Source organism: Hakea prostrata, chromosome 8 (assembly GCF_041222555.1).
Source record: "Hakea prostrata isolate BN-2017 chromosome 8, UWA_Hpros_2, whole genome shotgun sequence".
Taxonomy (NCBI): Eukaryota; Viridiplantae; Streptophyta; class Magnoliopsida; order Proteales; family Proteaceae; genus Hakea; species Hakea prostrata.
Window position 1 is genome coordinate 26,241,170 of NC_142607.1, and position 11,141 is coordinate 26,252,310.

At 39.1% G+C, this 11,141-nt stretch overlaps 1 protein-coding gene across 1 annotated transcript; it reads left to right on the plus strand.

Annotated features, from left to right (window-relative positions):
* The first annotated feature begins 7,873 nt into the window (after window positions 1–7,873).
* LOC149007469 (putative clathrin assembly protein At4g32285) lies at window positions 7,874–10,772 on the plus strand. Its single transcript, XM_089166812.1, has one exon. The coding sequence runs from the start codon at window positions 8,273–8,275 to the stop codon at window positions 10,286–10,288; it is 2,016 nt and encodes a 671-aa protein (XP_089022938.1). The 5' UTR covers window positions 7,874–8,272; the 3' UTR covers window positions 10,289–10,772.
* The last annotated feature ends 369 nt before the right edge of the window (window positions 10,773–11,141 follow it).

Consider the following 11,141-nt stretch of genomic DNA (forward strand, 5'->3'; position numbering starts at 1 on the left):
ATCGATCGATGAACGGAACCATCCATCTGTTTCAACAACGTGATCGATCTGATGAAACGAAATGGTTCCTTTTTAAACGAAACCATTCCGTTTCAACACTATGATAAGTCTAGTGAAACGGAATGGTTCCTTTTAATCAGTCTGTTTCAACACTGTGATCAGTCTGATGAACGGAACCATTCCGTTTCAACACTGTGATCAGTCTAATGAAACGAAATGGTTCCTTTTTAAATGGAACCATTCCGTTTCAACATTGTGATAAGTCTAGTAAAACGAAATGGTTCCTTTTGATCAGTCCGTTTTCAACACTGTGATCAGTCTGATGAACGGAACCATTCCGTTTCAACACTGTGATCAGTCTGATGAAACGAAATGGTTCCTTTTTAAACGAAACCATTCCGTTTCAACACTATGATAAGGCTAGTGAAACGGAATGGTTCCTTTTAATCAGTCCGTTTCAACTCTGTGATCAATCTGATGAACTGAACCATTTCGTTTCAACACTGTGATCAGTCTGATGAAACGAAATGGTTCCTTTTTAAACGGAATCATTCCGTTTCAACACTGTGATAAGTCTAGTGAAAGGGAATGGTTCCTTTTGATCAGTCTGTTTCAACACTGTGATCAAGTCGATGAACGGAACCATTCCGTTTCAACACTGTGATCAGTCTAATGAAATGAAATGGTTCCTTTTTAAACGGAAACATTCATTTTCAACACTGTAATATGTCTAGTGAAACGGAATGGTTCCTTTTGATCAGTTTGTTTCAACACTGTGATCAGTCTGATGAAACGGAATGCTTCCTTTTTAAACGGAACCATTCCATTTCAAATGGGTCATGAATATGCTAAAACGGAATGATTCCTTTTAAACGGAACCGATCCATTTCAACAACGTGATCAATCGATGAAACGGAATGGTTCCTTTTTAAGCGGAACCATTCCGTTTCAACATCGTGATCGATCGGATGAAACGGAATGGTTCCTTTTTAAACGGAATCATTCCGTTTCAAGTAGCTTCAGAACGGAATCATTTCGTTTCCTCCCTGTGATCAGTCTGATGAAATGGAATCATTCCGTTTCAAGTAGCTTCAAAACGGAACCATTCCGTTTTACCCACTTTGCATAAACATTAGTGCATGGTCACATACCAAATCTTCATATCATCACATTTTTTTTGGTAAATTAGAATAACCACTGTACATACCAACTCTTTATGTGAAGTACATTTGTATTGGAACCCAAAAAAAACTATCCCATAATTGAGCAACCAACCATGGGGTAAAAAAAATAACATGTCATCTCACTAGACTCTGCTAGCTTTTTCACCTCATGAACCAAACAAACCATACTTTTAAAATTTCATGGAAAATAACTTTTCTCCACCCCACCTTTATTCCAACAAACAACTGGTGTCTAAGGAAGTTTTAGATTTGAATCTGCGTCCTTATACATTTCTTCCCTTTCTTGTCTCCTTGTCACCTTTTCCTCAGTAAGAAATGCTATTTTTTTCAAGATCTAGCTCAAATTTTAATACATTCTATGTAAATCTATCAAATGTCGAGAGGTTAAGAGAAAAGAAAAGTGACTTGCTCTCCTAGAGTCCAAGCCATACAGAGTAAAAATCTTTATGGGTCTTTTTTGACATTATGTAGTTGAAGTATGTGGTTGCAGCTAACCAGAGATTACATGTCCCCCACCTCAATAAAAGAATCAACCCTCCCATCTTTCTGCCTCATAACTAGAAAGATCTCTTTCATCATTCAAGTAGGCAGTTGTTAAAATAACTTGAGGGCTCATATGCCCCAACCAGTCAATAATGGATGCATAGCTTATCCATGTTCCTTGCCATCAAGAGAATATAGAAGCAGCAAGGTCTCCCACATCATGCGAGTTTAGAGACTTGTTATCAGAAGTAGCACACAATGAACATCTCTACATACCACCATCCAAGGAAAAGCCAATCTAAGCAGCAAGGTCTCCTACAACATGCAAGTTTAGAGACTGGTTATCAGAAGTAGTACACAATGAACATCTCTATACACCACCATTCAAGGAAAAACCAATCTTCAGATAATCAAATATTACAAAGATTTCATGATCATTCAAACTACCAACTTATTCACATAAACAACACCTTCCCACTATCCTATATAGAAAACCTAAAATGGGGGGAAATAAACTTCACAATACCATAAAGACATGTTCTAGATTGATTGTCGAACATTTACAAGAGAGGAAAGCAAACACTCTAAAATCAGCAAATGCATGGCTTCCTTTGCTTAGTAATAAATATTCCCTCTACTTTCAGACCAATCTTTGCTTCAAGCTTTAAGATTCAGACAGCATGGTCAAACAGAAGATGCTTCTCCAACCCCATTATCCGAAGTTGTACATGCATGGAGCATAGTACAGATATCTGTCATTTCAAGGAATTGCTCCGCATTGTCCATCAATAGAGGTCCATATTCGAAAACTAGCTTCTTGCACTGCCAGAAAAATTGAAATAGCAGACAAACAAATATAAGCAAGAGAAATGAATTGGCTTTTCTGGAAAATTGGTTCATTGCATATTTGTGGAAAGTCGTAGAAAAAATTCCTCTGAATTAATGGATGGACAGACAGAACATAGTTGAGGTAACTTATTGGGATTGGAATATATTAAAAAAAATGGCCCTCAAAGGTGAATGTTTATGGGAAGGTTTTCAGAATGGATTACATAATGGAAATTCATAGCGTCTTTAAAAAATGAGAAATTGGTGCACTTGAAGTTGAATAAGGACCCAAATCTTAAAGGAAACAAGAAAGCATATGAGTCCTATGTATTAGTTTAAACAACTCAATCACACCAAATCAATGACCTGTAAAAACATATAAGATACAAAAGTCTTCACCTCCTTCACATAGCTCTCTACTGCATCACATCCCTTTAGAAGAATCTCGATTACATCCAACTGCAATAATTACCAAAGATAAGCAAAAGCGTCAATTAGAAACAGCCACCATATAAGTCACATCCATTAAATTTTTTATTGGAAGTAATTTTCATTTTATTGACACGTAAAATGTAATCCAAAACTTATTTCATAAAGAGCTTCACTCGGTGAAGCCTCTTTTATTACAAAACAGTAACTTGAATTTCCGGCCAACCACAAACTTAAAGCCTGCATGCTACATAGCTTTTTTCTTTCCTTTTTCTTAACGGGTCCATGTTACATAGTTAAGCCTTAATGACAAAGTGGGATGCATTTTGCAAATGACATTACCATTTTTTCCAAGGAACCATCCTCTAAACTTTAATATTTGTTGTAAGGACTTGACCAGAAAGCCCTCTATAGTCTAATACAACATACATCAGTCTTGACCATCAAACCAAATGCAAATTGCTATTTTATTTTGAATGTAGGCTAAACCCAAGGCCTATAAAGAAAATACATTGCTAGACAAAATCTATGCAGATTAGATAATTAACTATTCCAACAGAGAAACACAAATATGATTAAAATTCATAAAACAGATTTACACTGTCTACTGGTTCAGCAGTCGATATCCTCTTCTCTTCTTCTTATGAGTGGTCTTCTCCAGCTTCCCCTGCTTCATCTGATTGTTGAGGTTTCCCCTTGTTCCCCCTATCTTCTTTATCCTTCTTTCTTCTCTATTCTGTCCCCCATTAGTAACCCTAAGAGTATCTAGTAGAGTCCAATCTACAAGCAGCCTATTGTGGAGTAAGGTATTACCCAAGAAAAGAATTAACAAGACGATGAAGAGATATAATAGCTATCTACTAGTGGTTCTTTAATTTTGTTACTAAATATTTCAAATGAGCACTAGTCATTAGCAACTTAGGGGAGAGAAAAAAGAAGAGATAAGCGAGTCTTAAAAGTACAGATAAGTATTAACCATTGATCTCGTATGTATCTATTTTGACCCTCACTTTTCAACATCCAGCGCCTTGAGAACTATGGCCACACAGATAGCCAGGATACCCTTTGCAGAATATATACCATTTCCTGATTGGTGCTTGTACGAGATCCTCAAGTGAAGTTTTGCTCCTAATAATAAACCCAAAGGCAAAAAGAATCTTACCCAGGAATATGGCTACACCAGCACTCCTGTGAGTGTGTCTATATTCTCCCATAAGAAAATACATATATGCTCCCTTGTATTAATAAGAATAGATATACACAAACAGGAATCTCATACTACTGGACAGAAAATTGTTTCAATTTTGCAATTGATCAGGAGATTAAGATTGATGAGAGGAGATTACAACCTCATGAGCAACATCATTCAAAAAGCTGACAGCAAAATTTCCATGAATTCCACCGGTATTACATAAAACAGACCAGATATCATCTTCATCCTGGAAAAGAAAAATCAGGGGGCAGGAGGAGATCATGTATTATCAGAACTAGTAGGAGAAGTAACACTTGTTCACTTATAATTAGGCAAAACTTTAATTGATCAGAAAAATAAAAAGCTAGCAAATGAACAGTTTGTCCTGACCATAGGTAGAGAATTCCTAAATTTATGCTATATTCTTTCTAAAAGTACATAGCAAACCACATATTTTTCAAAGTTCAGGATGATTCACATATTTTATACCTCAATTGTGCCATTCTTAGCCTTTTCAAAATTTCCATATCATTATATTTGATTTTCCATTTTTTCCATTTTTTCCATAGCTGATCTACAATTCAATTCAAAACTAACAAATTTGAAAATATGGTTATATACTAAATATATGCCAAATTTTTTCCCTTACTTTTCAATGAAAACACAAAATCATAAAGGAGAGTATCTAATGGTGTGACTTTCTGTACCAAATTTTGCAATGGCCACAATGAAGACATGAAAAGAAAATGAGACAAGCAAAAGAACCAAGAGTGAAACCATTAGCCAAGATGGTAGCAAGCTACAAGAAGAAATGGCACAGAATAAGCAACAAATCATCACACCTGTGGGTATTTTTCCAAATTGGATAATAGGCCGTGAATTAATGATGCAAACATCTCCAGATCTGGCAACTTCATTAACTGAAAAATCTTTCTAACTTGATATCTAACTGAGGAACTAGTATCCATCAAACAATCAATCAACTGCAAATACCAGAAAAGTACAAAATTCAGAGTTAGTATACTGAGAAGAAAAAAAATCTTTCAAGTAAAAGGAAAATATAGATGGTTCTACAAACTTCTATCAAATTTTGTGATCAAATTAGAAGTATCTAGCTTGCTGCTGTTGATGTTTGCCAGTTGCAACACATCACCTGGGTGTCCAAGCACTTTGGTGATGCCTAGATGATGCCTTGTCCCCTTGGTTTCAACCCCCTCCCCCCCCCCCCAAAAATAAAAATAGGAGGGAGGAAAAAATAAAAGTAAAAATAAAATATAAAAAAAACTCTAAAAAGCCTTGAATTGCCTACATTCTGTGACAACTACAAAGGTTTCAGAATTCATAGACTGCTTTGGTTAGCACAACAGGATGTTGGCAATGACAAGAGAATACCATATGAATGTGAGCTTCTTGCACCCATCGATTATCTGACTTTATAGTTATAATGATGTTATTAACAGGATTTAAGTAAACATGCTTCGACATAGACCATGAAAGCTTTTCTGAAAAATATATCACAAAAAAAAGTATACATAACAGGAAAAAAAAGATTGAAAATCCGTATTAGCAACTCACCAACTGTATCAAAACTTTGTGAATTAGGAACAACACCACTAATGGGAACAACACCATGCGAAGGCCGAATCCCTTAAAATCCACAGATGTCCTGGGGGCTCTTACACTTCCTCCAAGTGTCGGTGCTCGGAAGGAAAACGCACAACAATACAAGAAGGGTTTGTATGAGAACCTCCATCAGGGGGAAAGAAAAAGCCAGATGATAATATCTCAAGGGAGTAAATGTTTCGGACCTAAGGAGAAATCTACAAGGTTCCCTGCCACCGCTGCAGCAGACCCACTTGAAGATCCTCCAAGAATCTGATCTGGGAAAGAAGGATTAACAGGTGTTCCGTAGTGTATGTTTTCCCCATTGAGACTGCAATCAAAAACTAAAAGGCAACAAAATATTAAACATAAAACATGAACAGCTCTTCATCCCAGAAATTGTTCAAATAAAAAATAAATAAATGGAACATACCTATAGGCCAATTCATCTAAGACGGTTTTACCAACAGATGTGGCACCAAAGATTCGGAGAGAGTCAGTAACAACGGGGAGCGATTGATACAAAGAGCCGAGTGGGTCTTGGCCCAATCCGGATGACCAAATCCAGTCACATATCCTTCAACATTAAATCTGTTCACATAAACCCAAAATTTCAAGACCAGTTCATAAATTGCAAATAAATAGACAAGTTAAAGAAAAATGAAAGAAGTCAAAAGAAGTAAACGAAGAGAGAAAAGAGTTAGGCATGTATTTGAAAAGTAAGGCCTTGGAGTTCAGTAGAAGCAGTTGGAGGAGTTAGTATGAATTTTTCCATGAAAGCTCCAAACGCTAGAACGAGTACCCAAACTAGGGCTTCTTCTTGTTCAAGTTGTTGTTCCAGGCTACTTCTTCTTCTTCTCCGTTACAGCCTCAATCGAAAGCTCAATACGAAGATGTAACACGAAATCAGGGGTAAATTGGAAAACGCTGGAACGAGTTGGATTCTTGTTCAAGCTGCTGCTTATTCTTCTTCTCCAAGATGCAAACTTCGATCGATATCAGATGTAGCAAACAAAAATGCTTCAAGAGAAAGAAGATTCTTGTTCAACCTGCTGCTTCTTTTTCTTCTTCTCCAAGATGCGTTAGAGCTTCTATGATATCACGAAATGATGTTTGGTTTCTTACCGTTTGGGTTTTGTGGTTTTCAAATGATTTTGAAAATTGTATATTTTGAAATCAAAATTTGAAATCGTATATACTGTTTTGGATTGTATATAAAATGTATCCCTCTCAATTGAGTCGAACCGCCCAACTTGAACCGTTGGGTTGTGCTGGACCGAACCATCAAACAAAACCGATGTTTTAAACAAGGATTTGAGTATTTTAGATTATTTTATTGTTAAAATGAAGTCAGCCGTCCAATTAGATCGGACGGCCGGCTTGACGGTCCTGTGCATTAATTACGCAGGACCTCAGCAAAATTGTTAATGATGTTAGTAATTACTTTTTTTCTTTTTCATTCTTTCTTTTTCTTTTTTTTCTTTTTACTTTTTTTTTTGTATAAAGAACTGAGGTTTGTTCAATCTAGCTTATGTGCACCTCAACTACCATCTGGGGAGATAATATAAATATAAGTCTGACTTTATCAAACTATTGATTTTTTTTTTTTGGTAAATACTATTAACTTCATACTATTAACCGTAAGCATTTGTCAATTGAACCAACCTTGGACCCGAGGGTAAACGCCAATTTTGGAGTGGGGACCGCGCCCCCAAGATGAGATGTCATGTGACACCTTCGACCGGTAGACTAGAGCTTTCACGATAAACTAAAAAAAAAAAACAACAAACAAGATTTTTTTTGGGGTAAAAGTTTAAAATATCAATTTGCATGAACAATCGTACCAAACAAAGCATTACTGTATTATAGATTAGAAGGCTCATGAAAGAAGTTTGTTTAATTTATCCAAAAAAAAAAAAAAAAAAAGAGAAAGAAGTTTGTTTACTCATTGGTACCTAAGCAAAGCGCAAGAGTCCAAGGGAGCTTCTCGATTGTCTAAGGAATTAACTACTAAAGTACATACGACACAGCCTTTTTTCAAACCTTACTATCTATTTCGACGGCTAAGATTGAAACACCACATCGCTAGTAAAAAGTTTTGTTTCTCTTTTTTTATTAGTTTTTTTAATTTATTTTTTAAATTAGGATTCTGCGATTCCTCCTGGCTCAGGCACATTTCCGCACCTTTCTCTTGCTTGCGTTCTTGCGCTTCTCTGATTCTCTTCCTCTCCTTCCCTGATCGGAGAGGAAGTTGGAAAAGCTACCCAGGTGCCCAGAACCGCTGTTGCTTCGTGGGTTTCGGCCAAATTCAGCTTAGCTTCTTTCTTTAGAGTTTGGTCTTTCTCTTTCTGTGTTCAGTTAACCGCTTATCTCAGAGTCTTGGCAGGTTGGATTTGTAACAGAGCCTTGGAAAACGTTAAATTTCCCTTTTTTTCTCTGTTCTTTCTTGAATCTTCAGTTTCTACCTTTCGTAGCATTTCAGTCATCGGTGGAGCTGCTTTAGATTTTCGAACTGCAACGATATTTTGTGTAGGAGGAACTAGAGTTGGTAGCGATGGCGCCGAGCACGATCAGGAAGGCGATTGGAGCTGTTAAGGATCAGACAAGTATTGGGTTGGCGAAGGTTTCTAGTAATTCGGCGCCGGAATTGGAGGTTGCGATTGTTAAAGCTACGAGTCACGATGATGATCCAGCTGATGAGAAGTATATCAGGGAGATCTTGACGCTTACTTCTTATTCGACTGGTTATGTGAACGCTTGTGTTTCAATGGTGTCGAAGAGGCTCGGCAAAACTCGGGATTGGATGGTTGCTCTCAAGGCACTGATGCTTGTTCATCGGCTGTTAGCAGACGGAGATCCTCTGTTTCAGACAGAGATCCTTTACGCTACCAGGCGAGGAACTCGTCTTCTTAATATGTCTGATTTTCGTGATGAAGCTCATTCTCATTCATGGGATTATTCTGCTTTTGTTCGAACTTACGCTCTGTATCTGGATCAGCGTCTCGAGTGTATAGTGTATGAACGGAAGCAGAGAGGAGGCGGTGGCGAAGATGATCGTTTTGGGCGGCGCGGAGGCGTTGCCGATGGCGAGTATGATCGTTTTGGGCGGCGAGACGATCGATTTAGGTCTCCACCTTCGCGTTTTGATCATGATTATGGAGAGTTCAGAGACGAACCCGGCTATCGTGGTGGTGGTGATGATGGGTATGGGATTCGCCGGTCGAGATCTTACGGTGACATGAACGAATCAAAACGGGAGGAGAAGAAGCCACCTACTCCTCTTAGGGATATGAATCCTGAGAGGATTTTGGGGAAGATGAGTCAGTTGCAGCGACTGTTTGATCGGTTCTTGACTTCTCGTCCCACGGGTTTGGCGAAGAACAACAGAATGGTTCTTATTGCTCTTTACCCTATTGTTAAGGAGAGTTTTCAGATCTACGCAGAGATCTGTGAGACATTGGCTGTGTTGCTTGATAAGTTCTTTGATATGGAATACCCAGATTGTGTGAAATCATTTGAGGCTTATGCTAGTGCAGCGAAGCAGATTGATGAGCTTGAGGGTTTCTACGGGTGGTGTAAGGACACTGGGGTTGGAAGATCGTCGGAGTTTCCAGAGGTGCAGAAGATTTCAGACAAGCTTTTGGAGACACTGGAGGAGTTTATGAGGGACAGAGCAAGGATACCCAAAAGCCCTGAGAAGGTAAAGGAGACACCGCCGCGTGAGGAGGCGCCACCACCAAATATGAATGAAATCTTAGCACTTCCCCCACCGGAGACTTTCACTCCACCACCACCACCTGAGCCTGCACCGGTATCAGAACCTCAAGCACCACCACCACCACCACCACCACCGGCAGATTTGGTGGACCTAAGGGATGATGGCATATCTGCCGAAGATCAGAGCAATAGGTTGGCTTTGGCTCTGTTTTCTGGACCTGTTAATGGTAATGCAAATGGGTCATGGGAAGCATTCCCATCAAATGGTGTTGATGGAGAGACTCAAGTGACCTCTGCTTGGCAGACACCAGCAGCTGAACCTGGAAAGGCAGATTGGGAACTAGCTTTGGTGGAGACTGCAAGCAAGCTATCAAAACAGAAAGCCACATTGGGAGGTGGGCTTGATCCTTTGCTACTGAATGGCATGTATGATCAAGGAATTGTGAGGCAACACATAAGCACTGGCCAATTGACAGGAGGAAGTTCAAGCAGTGTTGCACTTCCTGGACCTGGGAAGAACACAACACCAGTGCTAGCACTTCCTGCCCCGGATGGAACTGTTCAAACAGTTGGTCAAGACCCATTCGCAGCATCACTGAATTTCCCACCACCATCATTTGTTCAGATGTCAGATATGGAGAAAAAACAGCAATTGCTTACACAGGAGCAGAAGCTTTGGCAGGAATATGCAAGGAATGGAATGCAAGGTCCAGCCACCTTGGCCAAGATCAGTGGTGCTACCTATGTTGCAGGTCCAACACCCATGATAACGTATGGAATGCCACCATATGGTATGCCACCGGCGGTCAATGGCATGGCACCTGGTGCAGGATACTACTATACACCCTACTGACAATTTGAGATTGAGATTTGCAGCTCTCTTGTGTTTTTCCTGTTCAGTTGATTATGTTTATTTGTGTAATTGTTTGTGATCTGTGAAGAGAGGCAACACAGGAGAAAGAACTATGTGATTAACCTGGAATTTTGTCAGCTGTTTTGAATCTGTATTCTATTTCTGTCAATAATTTTACTTGTCATTTGTGATTTTAGATTATCTGGTTTCATTAGGTTGCAGACTTGCAAAGGCAATTAATGAGGAAGATGGACGTTGCTTGGTCCCTGTTCCAGCGAAGACGAAACAGGTGGATCAGGTGAAGGGTTACTTGTCTTCGTCATCTTAAATGTCAACTCTTAAATTTCTCTGTCGTCGTCTTGGGTTAAGTTTTCTTTGACCCAGTCGATGTGACCAGGAAGGCAGGACCAGGTGATTGAACTCTGTCCTTTGCTTTGTGTTCTCTTTGTTCTTTTCTGGTGAACTGTAAATAAATTAAGTTCTGTCGTTGTCGTTGTCGGTGGGTGGGCGGGTGATGGGATCCAAATGTGGTGGTTTAGCAACCTGGCAGGGATAAGGTGAACCTCCTAACAAAAGGATATGGTTCATTTCTGCAAAGAAATGGACCTAATAAATTTTCCCTAACCAACAGTCCCAAAACTTGTTGAGTTGTGAAGCTGAGGGCTGACTAGCAACATGTCTTTATTTATAGCTTAGGATGTAGTTGTGTTTTGGCATTGTGAGATGGTGGCAGCCTCTTGTAAATGGATTCGGATCCTTTTCACCCAAATTATTGTTGCCCCTATCCTTCACACTTACGTAAGTCTCTGCCCGTGTACCATAGCCGAGGCCTACGTCTAGCCTTATTTGGGTG